General features: G+C 34.5%; 3 protein-coding genes across 3 annotated transcripts; 2 read left to right on the top strand and 1 right to left on the bottom strand.

The window, feature by feature from the left end:
• The first annotated feature begins 9690 nt into the window (after positions 1-9690).
• LOC129947659 (cuticle protein 16.5-like) lies at positions 9691-10247 on the top strand. The gene is made up of 2 exons (XM_056058292.1): positions 9691-9774; positions 9845-10247. The coding sequence occupies exons 1-2, from the start codon at positions 9763-9765 to the stop codon at positions 10154-10156; spliced, it is 324 nt and encodes a 107-aa protein (XP_055914267.1). The 5' UTR covers positions 9691-9762; the 3' UTR covers positions 10157-10247.
• Positions 10248-14285: 4038 nt separating this feature from the next.
• LOC129947131 (cuticle protein 16.5-like) lies at positions 14286-14912 on the bottom strand. The gene is made up of 2 exons (XM_056057572.1): positions 14758-14912; positions 14286-14687 (listed from the first exon to the last, which is right to left on the bottom strand). The coding sequence occupies exons 1-2, from the start codon at positions 14767-14769 to the stop codon at positions 14376-14378; spliced, it is 324 nt and encodes a 107-aa protein (XP_055913547.1). The 5' UTR covers positions 14770-14912; the 3' UTR covers positions 14286-14375.
• Positions 14913-21423: 6511 nt separating this feature from the next.
• LOC129947937 (cuticle protein 21-like) lies at positions 21424-21986 on the top strand. Its single transcript, XM_056058709.1, has 2 exons — positions 21424-21568; positions 21638-21986. The coding sequence occupies exons 1-2, from the start codon at positions 21557-21559 to the stop codon at positions 21932-21934; spliced, it is 309 nt and encodes a 102-aa protein (XP_055914684.1). The 5' UTR covers positions 21424-21556; the 3' UTR covers positions 21935-21986.
• The last annotated feature ends 3893 nt before the right edge of the window (positions 21987-25879 follow it).

Raw genomic sequence — 25879 nt, 5'->3', positions numbered from 1 at the left:
GGACCTTTCGCATACAACATATATAGGGATGTATATTGTATAAGTATATACATAACATGATGCACAAACATAAACAATCACATTATGAAACTTCATATATCTTTGTGATGTGTGTAAGCACTTGAGTTGACAATTTTCGTCTCAAGGGTACCTCTATGTTGATGTATTGCAACGTTGCAAACACCCTTCCCCCTAAATCTTCACTTGGGGTTTCTTGTGCATTTTTGATTCGGGTTAAATTTCAAAACTGATGTGATGCAACATCAAAGCCGAATTAATTTTTTTTATTTTCATTTTGCGTAGCGTGCATTGCATATACTCGTACACAGTCAAATAAAGGAGCACTAAGTTTAGCTCATATGGAAGTTGACACCACCCACCACTTTCACTCTAAGGAGCAACTGAATGAAGTGCAAGGAGTTTAACATTATTTTTATACAAAATAAAAATCACTCGCTACAAAAAAAAATAACAATAACAACAGAATGAAAAAATGTTCAAAAAGTTCCTTTGACACCTTTGGGCAACAACAAAAAACCTTTTTTTTTTGCTATTTTATTATGCATCATCAACAAGGAGAGTTTGAGGTAACAACAGCACCAAGGACCCAGAAGTTTCAGCAGGAACCCATAATGCCACATGGCCCTCTACCTACCTTTAGTTCAGGAACAGCTTTATTTTTGCCATATATACAAAGTGTGTATACATTGCAAACATAAAAGTTTGTGATGTTCCCATTGAAAGTATGCTGCATGGAAAGGATGCAAACAACAAGGATTGTATCAGCAAAGTAACACTGTTACAAGAAGTCCTTCTGCTTTGGCACATTAAACCTTCCTACACACAAAACCGCACCATCCCCATTACCATAACCATTTCTCTCTGTTATATGCTGCTTGCCAAGCCAAAGCCGTCAATGCAAATGGATTCGAAGTGTGTATCGAACTTTAGATCCGCATCCATCCATCCATCCATACGGCCAACCATCCAACCAACCGACCAAGAGCTATGGCATGTTGCCGTTGGGGATGGAGATGGGGGGAAACGATGGAGGAGGACATATATTAAGGACCTGTGTAAGTGCATTTTGTAATTTTAGCTTTTAATGTGCATCTTTAAGGAGCGAGCGAGTTGTGGTTTTGATTTTAAAATCGTGCTTCATGTTCAAAACATTATCGATAAGAGAGAGAGAAAAACTGAAAGGATGCGAAGATGGGAATAGGGGGGGGGGGGTGAAAGAACCTCTTGGTGGAGCACTTTTTCTTTGAGGATGATGTGCATTTTTTTCTTCTTCTTATTTTGGTAAAAGTATTATATCCTCATCAAAGGAAATAAACTTTAAAGTGTATACCTAGAATGGGTTCTCAAGGGTTGACAAATGTGAGAACAAAAAATATAAAATGAATAAGGACTGTACTATGTGTGCATTACTGAACTTACTACATTGTATACGAGAAGGATTATAACTTTGAAGTGTGTTTCTAAGGATCTGTTTCAAGTTTTATTATTTCTTTGTGTCTTTGAAGTCTTAAGTATCAAGAGCAAGTTCTTAAGGGAAAAAAAAAATTAAATTGATTTTTATTCTTTTTTTTTCAAGAAATTTTATTCAATGTGTGTGATATGTTAATGTTGTAGGCGTTAGACAGAGAGCTGAGGTAAGCAACATGTTGTGTCACTTTGGGATCTTTCACTCTTGAGTTTGGTCAACAGTCAAAAATAGGATGGCGAATACGATTATAGCCCTATTTTATCGCTTTTTAGCGATTTAATTTCTAATCAGTATTTTACTTGAAAACTCAAAACTTCCTCACACAGTACGTGTTTATAAAGGAACTAATATCCTCTCAAAAACTGACTGTGTATACACCAACTTTTCTAAAGCTTTTGACCAACTTAGCCACTGAATTATTTTATTTAAACTTAAGTCTCTTGGTTTTCCACCATTTTTCTTAGCTTGGATTAAGTCATACCTTGAAAACAGATCCTACGAGGTAAAATTTAGAAATTGTCATTCTGAACCTTTTGTTGCTCAATCTGGTGTTCCCCAGGGAAGCCATCTTGGCCCTTTTCTGTTCATCCTGTCTATTAACGATGTATCGTCATGTCTACGGTCAAGTGAACTTCTCATTTTTGCTGACGATATGAAGATTTTCAAAATCATAAGGTCCACCCATGATCGTATTCTTTTACAAGCCGACATTGATAAAGGGTGATTTTTTTGAGGTTAGGATTTTCATGCATTAGTATTTGACAGATCACGCGGGATTTCAGACATGGTGTCAAAGAGAAAGATGCTCAGTATGCTTTGACATTTTATCATGAATAGACTTACTAACGAGCAACGCTTGCAAATCATTGAATTTTATTACCAAAATCAGTGTTCGGTTCGAAATGTGTTTCGCGCTTTACGTCCGATTTATGGTCTACATAATCGACCAAGTGAGCAAACAATGAATGCGATTGTGACCAAGTTTCGCACTCAGTTTACTTTATTGGAAATTAAACCAACCACACGAATGCGTACAGTGCGTACAGAAGAGAATATTGCGTCTGTTTCTGAGAGTGTTGCTGAAGACCGTGAATTGTCGATTCGTCGCCGTTCGCAGCAATTGGGTTTGTGTTATTCGACCACATGGAAGATTTTACGCAAAGATCTTGGTGTAAAACCGCATAAAATACAGCTCGTGCAAGAACTGAAGCCGAACGATCTGCCACAACGTCGAATTTTCAGTGAATGGGCCCTAGAAAAGTTGGCAGAAAATCCACTTTTTTATCGACAAATTTTGTTCAGCGATGAGGCTCATTTCTGTTTGAATGGCTACGTAAATAAGCAAAATTGCCGCATTTGGAGTGAAGAGCAACCAGAAGCCGTTCAAGAACTGCCCATGCATCCCAAAAAATGCACTGTTTGGTGTGGTTTGTACGCTGGTGGAATCATTGGACCGTATTTTTTCAAAGATGCTGTTGGACGCAACGTTACGGTGAATGGCGATCGCTATCGTTCAATGCTAACAAACTTTTTGTTGCTAAAAATGGAAGAACTGAACTTGGTTGACATGTGGTTTCAACAAGATGGCGCTACATGCCACACAGCTCGCGATTCTATGGCCATTTTGAGGGAAAACTTCGGAGAACAATTCATCTCAAGGAATGGACCGGTAAGTTGGCCACCAAGATCATGCGATTTGACGCCTTTAGACTATTTTTTGTGGGGCTACGTCAAGTCTAAAGTCTACACAAATAAGCCAGCAACTATTCCAGCTTTGGAAGACAACATTTCCGAAGAAATTCGGGCTATTCCGGCCGAAATGCTCGAAAAAGTTACCCAAAATTGGACTTTCCGAATGGACCATCTAAGACGCAGTTGCGGTCAACATTTAAATGAAATTATCTTCAAAAAGTAAATGTCATGGACCAATCTACAGTTTCAAATAAAGAATCGATAAGATTTTGCAAATTTCATGGGTTTTTTTTTTTAAAAGTTCTCAAGCTCTTAAAAAATCAGCGTTTAGTTTCACATTTTGGTGTGGGAAAAATAACCTTTTACTCAACCCTTTAAAATGCCAGACTCCACATTTAAAGATTTAGTTGTACATTTCTGTTCCAACTTAGAGTTTAAACATCACATTAATTTTAATGTTAATAAGGCAAGTTCTATGCTTGGTTTTATAAAACGCTGGGCAAAGGAGTTCAATGATCACTATGTTACCCTTTCTTTGTATAATTGCCATGTTCGTCCTCATCTGGAATATGCTTCGCAGGTATGGACACCCTATTACGAAGTTCATAGAAAACGTATTGAATCAATTCAACATAATTTCATTCGCTTTGCCCTAAAAAAATGACAAATTAAATTTTTTTAGCCGATGAACAATTTTCTTTAGCATTGCTACATTTTATCACTTTTCAACTTTGGAATTTTTTAATTAATGAACAAGTCAAAATACACAGACCAACAACACAAGCGTTGAAATTGAATTTGATGCTTTATATATGTTTTGTTATATTTTTGCTAAAACATAAAGCTTATCCCTTATAAGTTGCTTGCATTGAAAGGAGTTAAGTTTAAGTTATAAGGGAATTTTTAAATAACTATTAGAGGCATGGGTAAATCCAGACTTTTAATCAGGAGGGGGGTGGTTCACAAACGTATAGACGAGATCTTACTCACCGCTTAAAAACGTTCTCTAATGTTCTGTAAAAAAGGCTGACAAATGTACATCTTAACCTTTCATTTATTCATTTCTAAAGTGACAACTTTAGAAACAAAATTATTTTATAACACTGTTGCCCATTAAGGTATGGTCTAATTTTTTAATTTGGGCTACTGCCTACATATGAAAGCATTCCAAAAGTTTTCTAAATTTGCCATATTTACTTGTAAGAAGTAAAACACAACAGTTTAGAAGTACACAGTCAATGAACGAAAAAAAATGCCTTCACCTCAAAAAATCCAACAGTTTTAAACCTTGGCAAACTTACTAAGGGATGTCTGGTGATGACCAAAAAAAAGTCACGAAGACATGAGCTCTAGCGGCAGGAACATGGAGATTGTATCAGTATTTCACGTTTATCTTGAAAACTATTTGTTGTATCAAAAAATGGTTACGCACAAAATTAGTGCTCATTAAATTTTATAAAATAACTCTAGCGGCAGTGAAGAGAAACATACGGATTTTTTGGTTTTTGTGTTTATCTCGAAAACTTTTTGTCGTATCAAAAAATTAAGGATTCTTAATTTTCTGAAGGAATATGACATTATTTTGTTAGTTCTTGTTTGAGTTTGTTAAGTTACTCTATAGGCATGTAAGGAGAACCATAAAAAAGTTTCTGAAAACTTTTATACTAAAGAAAACGAACATTTAAAATAGAAAAAGGAAGTAAGGAAGCATTATATCAGTTGTGCGTCCCAGATCATTCATGTCTCCAATACTAAGCAGCCTTGCCTTATTTATATACAGAAAGCTTGGTTCTAAGAAGTTGGTAAACCTAATATCAAGCTTAGGGTTTGTTCTTGTTACTATGAAGCTCAGTTGTTGGAAATATCAGCTATGTGGCACATGCGACCAGATTCCAGCGGTTCATTTAACCAATTATCAATCTGAGTCCCGTCTATCAAAATGCGTAGTCAGATTGGGTGGATTTCACCCCTTAATGTCCTTTATTGTCCCAATAAGTTTTCCGATGAGTGGAATTGGCCTGCTAGAGTTAATAAGTACTATATACGCCCCGGTTTCTGTTGAAAAGATTCAGCAAGGAAAAGCTTTATTAGAGCAGTTCGTATTTTAATACAAGGTCCGGTAAAAAAATGTCCCATATTTTAAAAGTGAATGCCGTGAAGTGTGTGCTGTGGCTCCATCTTGTTGGTACCAGACTTCTTTGTGGTTCCTAGTAAACTTATTTAAGTTTCGTTGGAGGAAGGTCTCAATCATGTGACAGTAGCGATCCGCATTAATTGTAACTTTTTGCCCATTTTCTTCGAAATTTGCGCGATGCTCACCTTGCCACGCCATTATGATTACTAAAAACGGCACGTAGACCTCCAGACCAGACACAAAAAATGCATACCATTTTTTTTTTTTGGAAATAAAATAAGGTTCTTTTTCGTTTAAAATAAACACATGTTTTCCTTAAATGCCTATGGAGTTATTTAACAAACTAAAAAAGTACAAACAAATTATTATAATATTTCTTTAGGAAATTTAATAACTTTTAATTTTGTAAAAGATTATTTGTTGATACGACAAATAGTTTTTAAGATAAACCCGAAAAGCCGAAAAAACCTTATATTTTTCTTCACTGCCGCTAGCGTTATTTTATAAACTATAATCAAAACGAACGAAATCATAGAAGCTATTTTTATAAAGTTTAATGATCTTGAATTTTGTGGAAAAACATTTTTTGATAAGTCAAATGTTTTTGGAGATAAATACAAATTCGCTATAAAAAGTAGATTAATTTAATTCTTTAAGATATTAAAAGTTTTTGTATTCAACAGAAAATCAATTTTTGCTTATGTCTTCCAACAGTCTTTGTTAACTTCCCATCAAATTGAAAATTTTGCTGTTTCTCGATGTTTCAAGGTCCATAAAGTCGGAATAAAAGATTTTTAGAAAGATGTCTGTGCGTGCGTCTGAACGTTCGCGACGTTTTTTTCGTCGTCCATAGCTCAAGAGCCAGAAGAGATATTGACTTCAAATAAATTTTGTTATACAGATAATAGTGCAGAAAGATGCAGAATGACTCTCAAAAAATTTGAGTGGTTGCTTTTTTTACCAAGAAGGTCAACATTTTGGTTAACCCGAAATATCTCACGAACCAATAACGCTAGAGACTTGAACAAAATTTTATATTAAATATTGTAGCGTAATACCAAATAAGTTTATTTTTGGAAAAAAATCAAATTAACGTATTTTTAATAAATAAATAAATAAATAAAACTTAAAGAAAATTTGTCACCTCGAAAATTTTTACGAATAAAAATGTAAAAATGATTTCATCTTTACAACAATTTTGTGCAATGAAAAATAATGTTTTTAACATCTGGTAAAATTTTGAGAAAAATTGGATTGACCATTTTCTTATAAAAAAAAAAAATCTAAAAAAGACATTAATCAAAACTGGTAAAAATCGAATTGACGAGTTAACAGTTTTTTTACAAAAAAATTACAAACCTAAAGAATAATTAACAGAAGTGGGTAAAAATTGATTTTCGACTTAAATATTTTTTTAAAACTTTGAGATTTTTGCTTTAAACTAATTTTATCTTATGACCAATATTGTTTTGAACATTGGATTAAATGTTTTGAAAAATCGAATTGAAAGTTTTTTTTTTAACAAAAAAAAAGAAACCTACTAAAATAAGCATTTTTAAAAGTTCGTAAAAATTGATTTTCGACTCAAATGTTTTTTAAAAAGTTTTATATATTGGTTTCAAACTTATTTTTATCTCACAGAAAATATTATTTTCGACACTCAGTGAATTTTTGATAAAAAATCCAACAGTACGAACAGTACGAACATTTGGTAAAAATGATGTTCGGTTCTCGATATCACGTGAACAACAGAAGGTATTGAGTTCAAATTTATTTCATTCATCCAATTTGTATTTGTTAATATAAGAAATAAAAACTTTAGGAAATGCTGCTAAAATTAGTAAAAAGTAGTTTACAACTAAAAAATTTCGGTAGTAAAAATACATTTTGAAATCAAACTATTTCATCATGTGTTATTGTTATTCATTTTAAATTTTGTAAGATAATTTAATTGATCACTTTTAAAACAAAACACGAATTCAATTTTGAAAGACAATGCACGACTGAACTTGCTTATGTCTTCCAAAAGTCTGTTTAAAAATATTTATTATATTTTAAGATTTAAAAATGTATCTGCAAAATAATTTCCTTAAAGATTTTAATGCCATTTTAATTAGCAACAAAAATTAAATTAACTTAATTTTTTTTGAAAAATCAATAAAGCGTTTTTCTTTAAATTGATTTTGAAATATACGATTTTTAAATTTTGTCTTAAAAACATTTTTGGTATGCAGCTGTTTAGTGCTTATAATTATACATTTTACGTGTTGACCCCTTTCTGAGATTTCGATTTTTGTAAACAAAAACAATACATTTTTAAAAATGAAAAAAAAAATAAAAATAATAATAATGACATTCTTGAGAAAACATAAAAGCAAATAGTTTTATGAAAGGTACTCTTCTGGATCAATACCAAAATATGTTTTTCTTGTAGAAAAAAGCCAAAATAAGAAAGAAAATTTGTTTTTTTTTTTTTTTTAATTATCGGTTAATTGTTAAAAAAATTCGAATTCTGGGTTTTTAACTAAAAAATTTATATATACTGCAATTATTTTTCGTATTAAAAAAATGAAAAAAACGCCTTACGCTAATCAGCTTAAAACCTTTATTTCCTAGTTTAAAATCAATCGACAGGCTTTGAGATGTAGCGGCCAGGATAGACAGACAGAAGGATTTTTTTCGACTTTTCTACAACGTTAATGTTATGTTTGATTAAAAGCTCGAGTTCGAAATTTTTAAGAATTATAACTTTTTAGACGTAATTGAAAGAGAGTTTCAGGAATTTAAAGGCAAGTTATATGCTATAAATATTTCTTCTTTTTCCTAGAAACGAATTTTATAACAATAATTAAAAACATAACTTAAGTTTTTCCAAATTCTAAATTTCGTGAAACAAAACTTTTAGTTGTTTTTGACAGCAAACCACATTTTGGAAAATGTCGTTAAATTTTTAACAAATCTTTAGATGAAATCTGTAATTATACAACTTAACTGTTTAAGCTTTACGGCTCATCATGTGCACCCCCTGGATCGTTCACTGGGGAAAAGTTGATAAATTTGTGCTGCGTTGGTTGAAAAAGGCTTAATTTTCCGATTTATATTATGTTCTTGGTTCAGTAATCATTTAAAAGTAGTGCTTTTCGCAAACAAAGTTTAAGGAAGTAAAATAAATGCAATAACATAGTTTTGAATTCAAGGGAGTTCCTACGAAAATAAGAAAAAATATATCTCCCTGGGTGGGTCATGAGCCTTACGATACCCCCTGGATCCCCCATTGTTGAGAGGACAAAGAAGGTCTCTCGGATACATAACTACAATCAAACCAAGACGCGGGCCAAGATCAAGTCCAAGTCTAAGTATACGACCAAGACCAAGGCCAGCACTGAGACATCAAGCATGAAATATTGAACTGAATATCTTCATTTTGTTAAGTTCGAACCAACGTGTTTGATGCAACATATTTAATGCAATATGTGTGAAGCAAACTAACAATTATTCCTGTGTGCGAGTAATGTTGTCAGAGATGGAATGAACCTACAATTTATATGCCGAATCCGAACGTGTAATTTGAGAAGGCACTCTTCTGGACAATGATAACTTTAGGAGGATTTGTCAATTCCACCTAATGAACCGAATCCAAAGCGTCATCTACTATACTAACTTTAAAAGAAAAAAAAACATCAACTCATCAATCTCAGAAATATGGAAGACAAAAATAGTATTTCATCAAGACAAAGTATAGTATCATAGATAAGTCTTGCTTCCAGGTAGGGCCCCAGAACCTAGGCCGTTCTCTAATAAAGCAATAAGAGAAAAACTACGTTGTGAGACAGAATCAAATAATGTTAGCCTATAAACTTTTCCAGTTAAGAGCTTTTAAAAAAAACACGAAACAACTATGACAACTACGGCTCCTTCAAACTTGCGTCACTGGCAATTTTCAACATGATTTTGGATCAATAAGTCAATTACTCCAATATTTTCACAAACTATAACAAAACATTTCCTTCTATATATCACCTTAAAAGGTAAATTTATCAGTGAGACACAATTCAGTCCACGAGAATGTGTCTTTGATTTAAATATTTTCAAAGTGCATCAAAACGATTAGTTTCCTAATCTCTGATGTGACAACCTCATAAAAATTCCCATTCGAAAAAACGCATAAAACATAGCTATGTACATTTCGTATTGGAAATATTAAAATCACACCATCATGCAATTTTAACAATAAACGTGCATCACGTAGGTAAATTTACGTACGTTAACTCACCACAATGACCACTTTCAATTTCAACTGCTTATTCGAGTACACACCACATGCGTTTTGAATACTAAGTAGCTAACCTGGAAGAAGTATAAAACCGAAAGGTTACTGCCAGAAAAGTATCATAGTTCACTTTACCTTCCATCGAAGTAAACCAAACTCAAACCAAAACAATTCAAGATGTTCAAATTCGTAAGTTCAACTGCATGGACTTTCAAAAGGATATCAAAAGGATTAACACAATCATATTTTATTATTTTAGGTCGCTATCTGCTTCATGGCTGTTGTTGCCCTTGCTGCCGCTAAACCAGGAGTTCTTGCCCCAGCTTTGGCCTACTCATCACCTTTGGTAGCTGCACCAGCTGCATACGCTTCATATGTGGCTCCATATGCCTCTAGTTACAACGCCCACTCTGTTGCCCACTCTGCTGCCTACCCAGCTGCCTATGCTGCTGCCGCTCCATTGGTCGCCGCTCCAGCTGCATACGCTGCCGCACCTGCTTTTGCTCCAGCAGCTTATGCTTCTCCAGCTTTCGCACCTGCAGCTTACTCAGCTCCTCTGCTTTTCAAGTAAATTGACGGATTTGAATAATTTTTTTGAACATATGCTAATGCATCAGGACTATGATCAAGGACAATGAATAAAAAAAACTAACGAAACTGAATTTTTTTGTATATTTTTATTTTTCATACAATTTTTAAAGATTTCACTGCAATCGATTTTGAAAGTGACAATTTATCAGCTTAAGACTATTGATAATCGATGAGCAATAATTCATAACTTGAAAGAACTTTTTTAACTAAAAAAAGCTCAAACAATATTGCACAGTATTCGAACAGGCTCCTTCTTTCTATGTTTTGGATTTCATTTGAAAAACATATAAACCAACTTTCATTTTCAAAACATTAAAGGCCAAAAATAACTCTTGGCAGAAATTGCTGTCCTTATAATTTTTTCAACCAAAGATTAATCAACGTCAACAATTCTTTCCATAATTTATAAATTCTTAGAAATGACGCAGATAACTTTATGTGATCTCCCTTTGAAGCTTGAATCTCATACTCGTTGTAATAATTTTATAGCCTCAAGTGTGTGTATCTTTTAGATGTGTCACAAAATAATAAAAATGACAAAAAGTCAAACTAAGGAGTGTATACGAGTATATGCATGTATTTATATGTCAACAAGGGTAAAGTATAAAAATTTAACCCTTAAGCAAAAGGATAGCAACATAATTGTGTGAAAGTTTTCAATTTAAAAGTTTTAATTTTTTTCGTTTACAGTCCTGTGGGAAAAACTTTTAATTTAAAAAATCTTCTACCTCAACAGGGACATAACTTTCGATACACAATGTGTCGTAGAAAAAAAATGTCAAGACTACTATCTTATAAAATGGTATGGTCCACAATTTTGTAGCACAACAAAAAAAAATGCACGACTGGGTCGCACGAACTTGCTCCTGTATGTAAAGAATCTGTTTAAAAAAGTATCTACCTTTATAAGATTTAAAAATATACTTGTAAAAAAAAGTATGTGTTTCAAAAATATAAATGCCATTTGATTTGTCAAAAAAAACCTCATAGAAATTTAGTCTGGATGAATCATCATTATATCTATTATTTCGTTAGCATGGCTCCATTTTTCGTCTCTCATACGCAACTAATTTTATGAAATAAGGTGTCAAAACAAAGAGAATTTTCCGTAGACTATGCGAAATGCATTTCATTGAATATTAATCTATAATTTGTTGGACAAATTTAACTTTTTATTATAATAAAAATATGAAATATTCAGAAAATATTATGTTAAGGAAATGGTTTGTCTTTGAATGAACTTATCGAATACACACCATTTTTTTCGGTAAGCTTGTTTCATCCCAAAACACAACTCATGACGTAAATAAAAAATACTTGCAAGCATACTAAACGGAATCAGTTGTTTGTTTAGTCAACTAGTTCGTTCAAAAGCTTTTTCCTGTGGATAGCTTTATTTTAATTTCATATTAGAAGAACCAGGATGGAAAATAAATTATCTGAACATTAGAAAGAGGAGGAACATGTATGTTTATTTTTTTTAAAGCGATCGCTTATTGGTTGTGTAGTTAGGCATGGTGTCTAAAACGAATAAAGAATAGTTCATTGGCTCAGACATGTTTATGATGATAATGAAGAAATGTTATTAGCAGGTAGAAGGTTCTTACTACAATCCATTCACATTCCTTCTTTCCTACAAGTTTTCAGCGCAAACACGTTCAGTTTATTTTTTTCGTTAAGTTTTAAAAGAAACAAGCATACGAACAAGTACAAGAAATTCGTATTCATGTGTTGTTTACAGTCAGGCTCTTATGGATTTTATATTTTAGTTATGAAGTGACACGTAAGTTGTAGACGTTGTACGTAACACCTCTGAAAAATAAGTTTATCTTAAAAATTTTGAATGCTAAATTTATAAATCAAAAAACCCTTGATTTTTCAATTTCTTTTTTTTTTTTTAAATATTTAAAGCTGTTTTTTTTTAATAAATTTTTATATGCATATAAAATTTTTCAATTTTTTTCGAAAAATATTTTTGGTATGCAATTGTTTAGTTATTGTAAATATACGCTTTACATTTGAATTTTGTAAAAAAATGTTGAACCCTTTTTGAGATATAGAATTTTGAAAAAAAAATTTAAATATTTTTGTAAAGATCCACACAAACAAAAATTGCACTTTTGATAATCAAATATTGTTAAGGCAATATAAGATCTCGTTTAAAAAAAAAATTATTGAAATCTTATGAACCATAAGTTTCTGAGAAAATTAAAAAAAAAAAATGGTTCTATGAACGGTACCTTTCCGGAGCAATACCAAAATATGTTTTTCTTACTAAAAGAAGCCAAGTTTAAAATAAAATTTTACAGAAAATTAAAATAAAATCTATCGGTTCGTTTTTGAGAAAATTCGAATTTAGGTGTAATGCGGCCATTGTTAGTTTTGATCTTAAAAAAAATTAAAAAATGCCTAAAGCGAATCTGCTCAAAATTTTAACTTCCAAGTTTGAACTCAATCGACCCAATGGTTTAGGCTGTATGAGCGTGGACAGACAGACAAAACAGACCGGACGAAATCGCGGGACCCACTTTTTTCGACTTCTCTACCATCATAATATCATGTTTGATTGATATCGAGTTCGAAATTTTGCACGAATGCAAAACTTGCCATAAAGTTCTTATATGTTGCATGTAAAAATATAAAAATTAAATTGAAAACAGGTATTTTGAGGACTTGAGAAAATAGCAGTAGTATTAGTTAGAAATAGTAAGCTTTTGATTCAAAATCAACACTAAAAATTAAGTCAAAACGGTTATTTATAAAAGAAGTAAAGTATTATCTTCAAGTTTTTTTTTGAGACTTCATATAGATTTAATTTAAGACTCATAAGTCATAACTAATGCGAATTTTCAAAAACTTTGTAAAATATTAAAATCCTTTACATCGCATCTAAAACAGAAAGGTTCATACTTTTCAAAATCATTATACAATTTATTGTTAAGAGATATTTTGAGTTTGAATTTAGTCTTAAAAAACCCGTTTTTGTTTGGTTTCATTATTTTTAAAGGGGCGTATTTTAAAAACATGATGTGATAGAAAAATTCAAAGGTGAGATTCAAATTAAGGACATTTTAATCCATTAAAAAAATATTCTTTTATTTGAGCAACAGGAAAAAAACATAATTTTGTCAACCAGTTTAATTAAAAAAAAATAACATTCAAATACAAGATTTTTAAGAAAAATAAAATTTAAAGCTTTGCCTCAAACGTACTTCAAAACTTAAAAAAAACTAAAATAAATTGCAATTTTATCCATTAAATGATGGTATTGAATTTCTCAAAAACTAGTTATTTGTCAAAACCAGATTCCAAGGTTTTTCATATTAGTTTTATGTCAAATCTAGTTTTAAAAAGGTTTTGAGATTAAGTTTTTCAAAAATTTGGTTTAGATGTCAATGAAATGTAAAAAGTATTTGAATAGTAATAATTTTATTGCCAATGTTTACAAACTTAAAACTCGAACAATTTTAAAAGAAGATTTGCCAAAAGACTGGTTTGACATAACGAAATTACATGGGCTTAAGAAACAATTATTGAAAAATCAAAGTGAAACCTTTTAAGGACTTTAAAATAATCTACACAGTAATTTATTATTTTTATAGATCGGAGTTATTTATCGAATAATTTCCCAATCAATGTTTAGACCGAGTAGTACCCGTGGCGTGATGGTTAGTGCGTTGGACTGTCATGCAAGGGGTCTTGGGTTCAATCACTGCCTGTGCCACCTTAATTTAAAAAAAAATTATTTTCGCGGGTACTACCTCTTTCGAGGAATCGACAAATCCTTCAAGAGTAATTCTTGTCATGAAAAAGTGCTTTCTCAAACTAGCCGTTCGGATTCGGCCTAAAATTGTAGGTCCCTTCCATTCCTGACAACAGTACTCGCACACAGGAATGGTTGAGAGTTGTAAGTCACTAGGCCCTGGTTCACAACGGACTGTTGCGCCACCCCATTTGATTTGAATGTTTAGACCGAAAATCTTTTATTCGAATTATTTTTGTGGCTAAACACCGACTCGATCTAATTTGAAGCCATCTTGATTCGGAACTTCTGAGAATATCTAGATTTTTTTATGAATACAGAAATATAAAACAAGTACAAACAAAAATTCGGTTTCGATATTTTTTTTATTCATTGTCCTTGATCATAGTCCTGATGCATTAGCATATGTTCAAAAAAATTATTCAAATCCGTCAATTTACTTGAAAAGCAGAGGGGCTGAGTAAGCTGCAGGTGCGAAAGCTGGAGAAGCATAAGCTGCTGGAGCAAAAGCAGGTGCGGCAGCGTATGCAGCTGGAGCGGCGACCAAAGGAGCGGCAGCAGCATAGGCAGCTGGGTAGGCAGCAGAGTGGGCAACTGAGTGGGCGTTGTAACTTGAGGCATATGGAGCCACGTATGAAGCGTATGCAGCTGGTGCAGCTACCAAAGGTGATGAGTAGGCCAATGCTGGGGCAAGAACTCCTGGTTTAGCGGCAGCAAGGGCAACAACAGCCATGAAGCAGATAGCGACCTAAAATAATAAAATATGATTGTGTAAATCCTTATGATATCCTTTTGAAAGTCCGTGCAGTTGAACTTACGAATTTGAACATCTTGAATTGTTTTGGTTTGAGTTTGGTTTACTTCGATGGAAGGTAAAGTGAACTATGATACTTTTCTGGCAGCTACCTTTCGGTTTTATACTTCTTCTTGGCTGGCTACTTAGTATGCACAGAGCATGCGGTATGCGGTAGACGCACTTGAAATAAAAGTTGTCAAAGACACACAATTTTCTGATGACACATATTAAATTGTTTCGGAAATATAACGTTTGCTCTGGAAACACTTTTAAGTTGCTTGGTTGCTTTTAATAAAGAAATATATTGCTGTTCATTAATATTGAGTAATTGATTGATTCAATTTTTTTCACCTCACTGTAAATTCCTTTTGAACGAACTATGAATAAAAAGACAAGACATTTACGAAGGATAAAGTATCTCCGCCTCTTCACCGCTGTTAACAATATAAATTGAATTGAATAGTTAAGAAATAAAAAGAAACTTTTTGGCGGATTTTCATCGTTTTCGTTTCCTCCCAAAGGACATAGGAGCAAAAAAATTGTAAGAAATACTTTGCAAGGATATTCTTATATGTGTAATGTGTACCTAATGTGTATCCTCTTCTGATGATGGCAAATATTCTCTATAAAAATTTTGTTATAACTTTATAACTTTTCTTTTTTTAGTTTTATTTTTTTTTTTGGGTTATTTCATGTGAGGATGGCAAGTTGTCTCTTGAGTGTTTGTCTAAGTTTTTTATATGTAATTTTTTGTGTGTATTCCTTTTGTTTCGAGTTGGGCATAACTGAGATTGAAGTTAGTAAAAGTTTTTATTAGGAAAACATTTCATATATCCTTTTCCACACACTTATCACTGCTGATGGTTTGAATTGCTCAAAGATATGTACGTTGTTAGCAACTTATTAAAGTTTATTTTCATTTTTGTTTTTTTTTAACTTAAAATTGAAATTTTCAAAATTTTGCAACAAATAAGAAAAAAAGAAAAAATATGGAGTTTAGACAAAAAACAAATATTACAATATCAGTTAATGTCAATACCTTATTCAGAATGTACGAACGGTTATTTTGAGATCAAGGTTATTTTCTTAACCCAGGTTATTTTTTAACCCTGGACATTTTGTTACCTAGCTTGTTCTGAAATCTAGGTTATTTTTTAACTAATTATTTTGAAATCAAAGTTAAGGCGGGATGACCACAACAATTTAGCAAGACAGGATTTTTTAACCTAGTACATATTTCATATTTCAATTTAATTAAGAAGTTAGGGTTTTTAACAAATTAAAAGAAAAAAACAGATGTAATACGACATGTGCGTTTTTCTTGAAGTAGCCAAAAAATGTTTGTAAATTTGGAAATATTTCAATTCTTTATGTATTTTGAGCACCAAATCCTCAATTTACATCCAAACAAAAATATCCTTGGTCACCGAAGAGTAAATTTTAGAGTATTCTATTCAGGAAAGTATTAGAGATACCGTATTGAAATTTTCAAAAAATATTCTAAAATTAGTCTTAGAAAGCTAGACATTTTTTTTTTAAATTTAACTCTCGTTTTGTGCTCTAAGTGTCAAGTGTTTTGAAATGAAAAAATAATAGTGTATTAACTTTTTAAATTTTGAAAGCGAATGATGGGCAACAATACTTCTACTAAAAGAAACATGATTAAAATTGAATTTCAAAATTCTATAACGCTGCAGAAATGTAGCCCCTATACCGGCTAATACCTGCTTGGTTCAAAAATCACTTTACCTTCAAACTTGTGATGATACCAAAATTCATATTAAACTACTAATTCTGCGGTTCGTAAGATACAAACAAGTGTCTCTAAAGTAGCTCATATTTGATTTTTGTTAGACTTTCAAATGTTGTTTCGTTTGAAAAGTCTTCAAAAGTTTCAGCATTTCGACTTAAGGGGTGAAGGCATAAAAACTCAACGCGAGTCCCTCAAACGAAAGAGCCCAAAAATTTTCTTAAATAGTTTTTAAATTTCTTCATCACTAAAATTTCGAAATTCAATTGTTGCGTTTCCAGCTTTTCAGAGTTATTTTTTTTTACTAATAGTATAAACTTTTAAAAAAGATCAAAGAGTCTTAGGGTGAAGGAAAATTCTTCGGCTGATTTTTGGTCAAATCTGCATAGATGGAGAATGGAGGAGAAGATACAACTACGAACTGTGCGGGCTGTACAGCGACAGTAACCTAGGTAATAGAATTAAGGTCCAATGACTTAGATGGCTAGGTCATGTAAAGTGAATAGACATTAACGCTCCAACCCGCAAGGTATTCGAATACAATGCAGAGGGACGGCGCAGTAGAGGAAGACCACAATTCCTATTATTTAAGATTTTAAAATATACTTTCATAATAAGTTACTCTTCATAACGGTTCTATGGGTAGAACCCTTCTGAAGCAAAGAATGAAGAAAACGCCTTATTTGAATCTACTTTAAACCTTTATTTTAAAGTTTGAATTCAATCGACCCTATGGTTTTTCCTGCAAGGTGTTCTCGACGGACAGAATTGGATAACTTCATCAAACTTGGAAAAGCAATACAAATTTTTTGGGGTACCAGGTCAGAGTGGTGAAAACGGTTATGAACACGCAGATAATGAAGCCAACATTACGGCTAAGAACACAAATTTTACAATATCAAAATATAAACCTACCAAAAACAATATTGTAAAATTGACTTGCTCTATTTTACATTTAATCAAAAAATAATGTATTGGTCTCATTATCAGTACCACCATTCTTCCATCAACCAAATTGCAGCTCAGGGGCGGTCGAAGTAATTAAGACCTATCCTTTTTACTTCCTCCGACTGCTCCTTGCAGCTGGCAATCTAAAACATCATAACATTCAAAATAATACTTTTATAATTTCAGCTAGAAGCCCTGGTAGCTATAAGCTTTTAAGTACTGTTTTGTAAATTCGTGTTATAAGACATAAATAAATTAGGTGGCTCAACAGTTCCTTGAGAATTAGTGCCTTGTGACTTACAACTATCAACCATTCCTGTGTGCGAGTAAAATTGTCAGGGATGTAAGGGACCCTATTTAAAGCCGATGCAGAACGGCTATTTGAAAAAGCACTTTTCATGACAAGAATTACTCTGGGAGAATTTGTCAATTCTTCGCAAGAGGCAGACCCGTGAAAAAATTTCTTTTTTGAACTCAAGACATCTGGCATGACAGTCCAAAGCTCTTTTTTTTAGTTCAATTTTATTAATTTCTTCTTAAACATATCTTAAAGCTAGACAAAAATTCATAAACCTAGGATAATTAACCATAACTTACTGGTTCCATACGGAACTGGTTCGTCTGCTTTATCCTATCAGTTTGGTTGCGTTTGGATAGCTCTACTTAACCGAAGGAGCTCTGCTCCGCTTTGTGCCATGACGTCCCGATTGTGCAGGAGTCGCCTATCCACGGTTCGTCGCCTGACGTGGTAGATTAGCGGAACTGCCAATCTATCCTGTATCAGACCGAATTTGTCTAAAAAGAGGAATGCCTCTGGTGGAATGAACCCGCTCAAGCGTGCACTCTCAAAATACTCGTCGTTTGGATAAAACGCCCCGAAAATTAAATTGTTGGTCGTAGACATAGCTCTTGCAATGTGACCTCGAACGAGTTGTCAATTCTGTTGATTCGAGCCCCGTTGTATAGGATCTCGTTAGAATAGCAATGCACATAAGAAGATTCGGCTGTTCGATATAAGCCGTTACAGCGTCGTAAATACTGCCGCTCGAACACTTCCCCATCTGGAAAGGGGCAACGTTGAACCACACAGGACAACCATAAACGATCATCGGTCGTCTAAGGGCCATGTAACAAATCACTTTCACTCTGGGGTTTAGCCGGCTGCTGTAAAACAGCCGTTTCGTCAGAGCGGCATTTATATGTCCGTCGAAATATAAATACTGATCTAACCAGATATCGAGGTACTTCACTACAATTTTGTTCACAAATCGCTGCTCGTGAAGATCAACTAAGGCCATTTTGCGCCAATTCTTGCACGTATCCCTCGTAGCCCTACCGAACGTAATCCGGAAAAGAATTGTCTCCGACTTCTGTTCTGGACATATATTTTTAGTTTCCAGTCGTCGCAATATCGCTGAGTCTTGGCGAAATCGCGCTGCAAGACAATTCTAATAACCACAACATTTCGGGCCGTTCTGTACTCAATAAGATCATCGGCGTACGCAATTGCCTTTATAAGACAACCTGTCAGATCGCTGGTGCAAATGCTGAAGAGAATCGGCGAATTCACCGCTCCCTGTTGAAGACCATTTTGAATTAAGAATGTTGTGGTAGAAGTTTCATTGCCACTTTTGACAATAATCATATCATAAAGTATATACGACAATGGCTTGCTTATGCCAAGCCTGCTCAGTTTTAGGTAAAGACCCTCTAACTATACGGTGTCAAAGGCCTTTTCCAAATCAACCAGAACAGAACCTGTGCATTGTTGTTTTGATTTATTCCATTGGATATCAGAAACGAGTTTAGACGCAGCATGAATTGTGTCATGACCCGCCTTGAACCCGAACTGTTTATTCGGAATTATTTTGCTGTCCGCAGCCCACTTAATCAGAGCCCTATTGATGATATTCTCAAAAACAGTGCAGATGCTCGGAAGGAGACTTATCGACCGAAGATTTGACGGGTTGGAGTTTTCCTTTCACTTTTAATTAATAACCTGTCCAATGCACTAACCAGCACGCCACGAGTACTGCATGTATAGTTCAATAAGTAATAAAATAATAATAATATTTGAGTTGTCTTACAACTTTCAAACTATAAAAGTATTTTACTTTCTTTTTTGGCTACTTATATGTGCTTCATCCTTGGCAAAACCACTGCGTAAGCTTTTTCATCTGTCCTACTCCTCAGGTCTCGTTCCGAGAGGATGGAAAACTGCATTTGTCCAGCCCATTCCCAAAAAAGGCGAATCTTCTTCACCCTCTAACTATCGACCCATTGCACTTACGTCCCTTCTTTCCTATGTCATGAAAACGCTGATTTATCATTAAGATATTATCAGCTCAAGAAATATCTTGGAGATCGAAAGATTCTTAATGACTGTCATTACGGCTTTCGAAGCAATAGGTCCACTGGTGATTTCAAGGTTCATCTCACCGAACAGTGGAGCAAATTTTTACATCGCTTTGGAGAAAGTAATATTGTTGCACTAGATATTTTAAAAGCATTTGATAGTGTTTGGCATCAGGCATTCTTATCGAAAATACGTGCTTTCAGTTTTCATGAATCCCTGCTTCATTGGATTAGTAATTACTTTTCGGATCGTTCAATGCAGTAGTATTGGATGAATTCAATTCTGGTGCCCATAAAATAAATGCTGGTGTGCCCCAGGGCTCTGTTCTATCTCCAACACTCTTTCTCATTTTTATTAATGATCTCCTGTCTGTAACATCTAATCGAATACATTGTTTCGCTGACGATAGTACTCTTAGCTTTAGGCCGTACTGTCAAAGACAGAGATTCGTTCTTTAATCGTACTACGCGAATGTGGAATGCCTTATCACACTCTATCTTTTCTAGTTATTGCAATATTCAGGAGTTTAAAACCAATGTGCACCGACATCTACTTTTAAACCCTCTCTCCTCTTCCTAGTGCTCACGCTGTGTCTCATAATAAGGTTAGTAATATCCTCTTTAGTGTGTGCTTATTATACAAACAAAATTTTAGGTTTCACTTCAGATCGAGTGAAGTTTGCTACTTCCATGTTTTAAAATATTTATAATATAATCTTTGAAACTCAAAATTTTGATTCTTTTCAAATAATTTTGCATTTAAAATCAGACCACATTCACCCACCAAAATTTTGTATGTCAAGGCCATTAATATACACTGTAAATAACATGTCTTTTGTTCATTCCATAAATATCACTTAGAAACTTTTCTCCTTTTTTAACATCGCATCTCAACGCATCAGTATCAAACTCATTTGAATACAAACAAAAGCAAATTCACGCTAACAAAAACTCATTTTTCTCACTTAATACCACTCGCACATATATTATTTCATTTATCCTTGTTACCCAGTGTCCTTTTGTACTGAAATGTTGCAAGAATGTTCCACCTAATTTGGTTTTGTGGATCAAGTTTTGGATATTATCACTTTCATTGACAAAAAATAAAATAGAAAAGAAACAGAAACACAGCGAAACAAAGAAAAGTTAGAAGTTTTAATGAAAAAAGTTTATTTTTGTTTTTTCTTTCATAATTGTGTATTTGAAGTCCTTTTTTCGAAAAGAAATTCAGTTACTGCAGGTAAGAGGTGATTGCAAAAAAAATCCTTTGAGTAGGTAATTCAAACTTTTGGCGACAGGAGAAATCATAAATGAACTGTTCAATCTCACAATTGACTATAAAAGTTAAGGAGTTTTTATTTCTATCAAGAAACAAAATTTCTAAAAGAAAATAAATATCTATAGGATAAGGACAATCGGACCTTGGTTTGATTTGTTTTACTTTTTGCTTCATAAAAAATACAATTTAGCAACAAAATCATTGAAAAACTTAATCGAAATACAAAAACAAAAATAACCAGAGCTCTTATGAAAGGAGACAAAATACCTCATTGACCATCACTTATTGAATAAATACCTCACCTCCCACCTTAACCAAATCAATATCACAACGAAATTCAGGTCACGCACAATTTATATAGTTCGTAATCTCGAACTTAACTCATATTCATTTCCATTTCAATGTGCAGGGTATAAAAACAGTTAAGTGAGAAAGTTTCAAGCATATTCAGTTCGCAACTGCAGACTTATCAAAACCAAACTCACAAAAATGTTCAAATTCGTAAGTTGTTTTTTTTTTTGGTTTTAACTCTTTCTCAATATTAAGTAATTTTTTGTTTTTAATTTATAGACTGTTGTTCTTTTCGCTCTTGTTGCGTGCGCTGCTGCTAAGCCTGGTGTGCTTGCCCCATTGGCTTCTGCTCCCTTGGCTTACTCTGCACCTTTAGCTTATTCGGCTCCTTTGGCTTACTCGGCACCTTTGGCGTACAATGCACCACTTTTGGCCTCGGAAGGAAGCAGCCGTATTGATATTCAGAACAACTATGGTTATGCTGCTCCTTTGAGCTATGCTGCTCCACTTAGCTATGCTGCTCCATTGGCTTACAGTGCTCCAATTGCCAAAGTAGCTGCTCCAGTGTTTTTGTAAATGTTATGAAGGTTGAAAAAAGGTTATGATTAAAATTGACCGAAAGAAAATAGTGCTGCATTTGTATTTGATTTTGTTTCGTCAAGTTATTTTTTAAAGCTTTAGATATAAAATTTTTGTAAGTTGACAATCTTGTGTGAACCAGGGCCTCAACCAACAAACTTCTCCATCTAGCTCAGTTTTAAGCTATAGATGTCTCCAGTTTCGAGCTTCAAGTTGGGTGAGGCCTCTGTCTAGTTGTGCGAGTCACCTGAACCGCGGTCTTCCTCTACTGAGCTGGCCTGTGGGTGTTGATTCAAAGACTTTCCGAACTGAGCATTTGTTTCCATGCGCTCTACTTCTGGCTAAGTCTAAGTCGCCTTACAGCCCGCACAGCTCATCGTTCTATCTTCTGATACAGTCTCCTTCTATGCATACGGGACCGTAGATAAAGCGAAGAACTTTTCTCTCGAAAAGAGGTGCTTTCTTAGCCCAAAGAAACAGTGGTTATCAAGAGTTATTCTTCGTTTGATCTCAGCCCTGGTACTGTTTTGTACGTTCACAGCGGACCTTAGGCAGACGAAGTCCTTAACCACCTAAAAAGTAACATCTGTCGATGGTGTCGTTTTGACCAAAACGCGTTGTTGTAAGTCCTTTCTCGATGACTTTTGAAAGAAATGGCCTCTAGTATTGACCTGTGAGCTCTGCACTATTCTTTGAAATACGATGTAAAAAAATCGCATGACATGGCATCATCTTATCCAAAGCCTTTTTTGACACCGAAAGGCTCTGTTAAGTTTGTTTTAACCTTTATGAAGTAATGTGAACGGACGAGTTTAGCAGCTATTCCAAAACTAGACATGGCTCTATAGAGCTCATCTCTGTAGACTCTATCATATTCGACCTTGAAATCGATGAAAAGATGTTGAGTGTCGATTTATTGTTCTTGGGTTTTTCTCAGAATCTGCCATAATGTGTATATTTGATCGACTTTGGACTTTCCTGGCCTAAAATTACACTTAAAAGGACCTATCGGGTTGTATACGATGGACTTAGGTTAGGTTAGGAGTTCGAATGAAGCGTAGGAGACAAATTGTGTCAGAATTTTTTAGATCGCTGGTATCGTTGAAGTAGTAGTCTCCAAGGTGGATTCTACGTCTTTGTGATAAGGCAGGGCATGTGCACAGAAGACGAGAGATTGTCTCCTCCTCCTTCTCGTTCATGCAACTCCTACAAAAATTATTTGCAGGGGCTCCAAGTCGAATAGCATGCCTTCCTATTAGGCAGTGCCCAGTCAGGACACCTATAGCGTAGCTAATGTGCAATCTACTCAGAGAGATTAATTGTTTTGAGCGCCTGCCGCTAAGATTAGGCCAAATTAGTTTTGTTGCTAAACAGGTGGTGTTGTTATTCCACCTGAAGTTTGTTTTCTCTACGGTATCTTGCTTTAGCATGAGTTTACATGTAGCTAAGGGGATACCTATGCTAGCATTGGTAAAGTTGTTCCGCTTTTTGCAATTTCGTCAGCTTTGCAATATCCTGGAATGTTTTTATGGCGCGGCAACCAGAAAAGGTGAATGTTAAACTGTGTAGCCATCTCCGTAAGAGATGATCGACAATTTAGGGCTGTTAGTGAGTTAGTGGAGACAGAGTCTAGGGACTTCAACGCAGCTTGGCTATCCGAGAAGATGCATATATCATTAGTTGATATAACGTTTTCTCTAAGCCAGGATAGGACTTCTTTTATAGTCAGGATTTCAACTTGGAACACGCTTCAATGATCAGGTAGACGAAAGGAGAGACTTAAGTTTAGTCTATCTGAGTATACGCCCCACCATACCCATCCTCTGTTTTTGATCCGTCTGTATAAAAGTTTATAGAATCATCGTTCAAAAATGATGTATTCTTCCAAGAAGACCTAGGACAGGGAGGTATAGACACTTTGAAGCTATAGTTGTTAAACTGAGGATGGGGTATGGTGTAGTCCATATTACTGTTTACAGTTCTGAACGAGTTCAAAACAGTGGTGTGGCCAATTACATTATTGATCCACAGAGAGGAGGCTTGAAGCCGTATGGCTGTATTAGCGGCCGTTTTCTTGTTGAAAATGTACAGCGAAATTAAATGGAACAGAACATCAAGTGAGGTGGAGGGTGTAGAGCTAAGTGCTCCTCCTATACACAGGCAGGCTGTTCGTTGGACTTTGCTGAGTTTATCGCGATTTGTAGTCATATTTAGCGTAAGTAAGGTTCGGCCTTATGACTGCAACAGCAACATCGTCCACATAAGCAAACACTTTGTATCCCTCTCTTTCTAGAGTAATTAGTAATTCATTTATTACTAAGTTCCAGAGGAGAGGGGATAGGACACCACCTTGTGGCGTACCTCTGCTGACAACCCTTTATGCAGTAAAATCGCCCAGTTTTAAATTGATAATCCTGCTTATCAGCATCTGATTAATCAATTCGCTGATCGACTTATCTACCTTCAGAGATGTCAATACACGTGCAATTGCAGATGTGTCGACATTGTGAAATGCACCTTCTATATCTAAGAAGGCAACTAGTGTGTACTCTTTATGATGTGTAGAGACGTTTAAACTGATTTGCCTTTTTTGTAGGCGTGTTGAGCCTTTCAAAAGAGGGACTTTCCAATACTTGCCCTTAAGTGGATATCGAGCAAACGTTCAAAAGCTTTGAGAAGGAACGATGATAAGCTGAAAGGTCTTAGGTCTTTAGGGTTTACGTGGCTGGATTTTCCAGCTTTTGGATTAAAAACGATGGGCTTCACAGGTTCAAATATTACAGCAGAGAAGCTTTTATAGGCGATGTTAAGTAGACTGATGACTCTATAGTTGGTGCAGTTTAGAAGGTCTCCTTTTTTCATAATCGGGCAAATAATACTAAGGTTCTATTCATCGGGCATGCTTTCTTCCGAACATATTCTGATAAATTGGTGCATGATCCTAACCAAATTATCTCAAGCTGCTTTTAAGAGCCCTGCATTCAAGCCATCCGCTCCAGCAGCCTTGTTAGACTTCAGCTTAGATATGAAAAACTTTACTTCGTCTGAGCCGAGAAGACGGGATTGTTGGCTTTCGTCGTCTATGTTAAATGGATCATCCTGCCTGACAGCGGAATTCAGTTCGTCGTGGTCGTTATACAGCCTGCAGAAATCATCGTTCCATACCCTCAGCATTGATGTTTCCAACTTAGCCTTTGCATCCTTCGGTTGGAGGTTTATGTACTTGTGGATTTCGTTTTACTTGCTCATAAAACTTTCGATTTTTATTGCTGCTTTTGAACCTCTCAACATTTTCGACCGCACTTTTCCCATGCCCTCTCTTTTTCCTTCTGAGAAGTCGGTGTTCCGCTCGCTTCTTCTGCTCATAGGGCTCGTGAGCAGCTTTCGTCCTTCTATGCAGCGCAACTTTGCGTGTCTGTTGTTGCCTGCCGAGATGCCTCGTTAAAACTTGTTGGAGACTGCTTGAAATCCAGCACGTCAGATGCGGCTTCTCTAACTGCATCTTGGCAATAATGTAACTGGTGTTTGATACATTGTGTTGGCGTCAAAAAAGTTCGAGAGAGGTTACTTGTGATTCGGTCAGAGAAGAATTTGGCAAGATCTTGCGATTGTAGCCATTCAAAGTTGTTGGTTTACTTCGAAAAAAAATCAAGCAGAGCTGAAATTTTGCTACTTTGTTTGTTTAGGATATAAATTATTTTCCAACATTATCCAAAAGAAGAAAGTTTGTCTTTAATTCCCAATAGGGGTAGCAAGTTCACAGAGAATCACTTTTCAACTAAAAATAACGCTATGGGTTATAAAAGACTTAATGAATGTATTATTTTTGATAAATTGAAAGTACCAACAGTATTGAAATTTTAATAAAATATAGGGTTTCCTTAAAAGAGGTTTTAGTTTGAAAAACATTTTATTCGGGAAGGTGTGATTTTAAGCTGTCAT

This window comes from Eupeodes corollae, chromosome 2 (assembly GCF_945859685.1).
Source record: "Eupeodes corollae chromosome 2, idEupCoro1.1, whole genome shotgun sequence".
NCBI lineage: Eukaryota > Metazoa > Arthropoda > Insecta > Diptera > Syrphidae > Eupeodes > Eupeodes corollae.
Note: the sequence above shows the minus strand (reverse complement) of the source record. Positions and strands in the feature narration are given on the sequence as shown.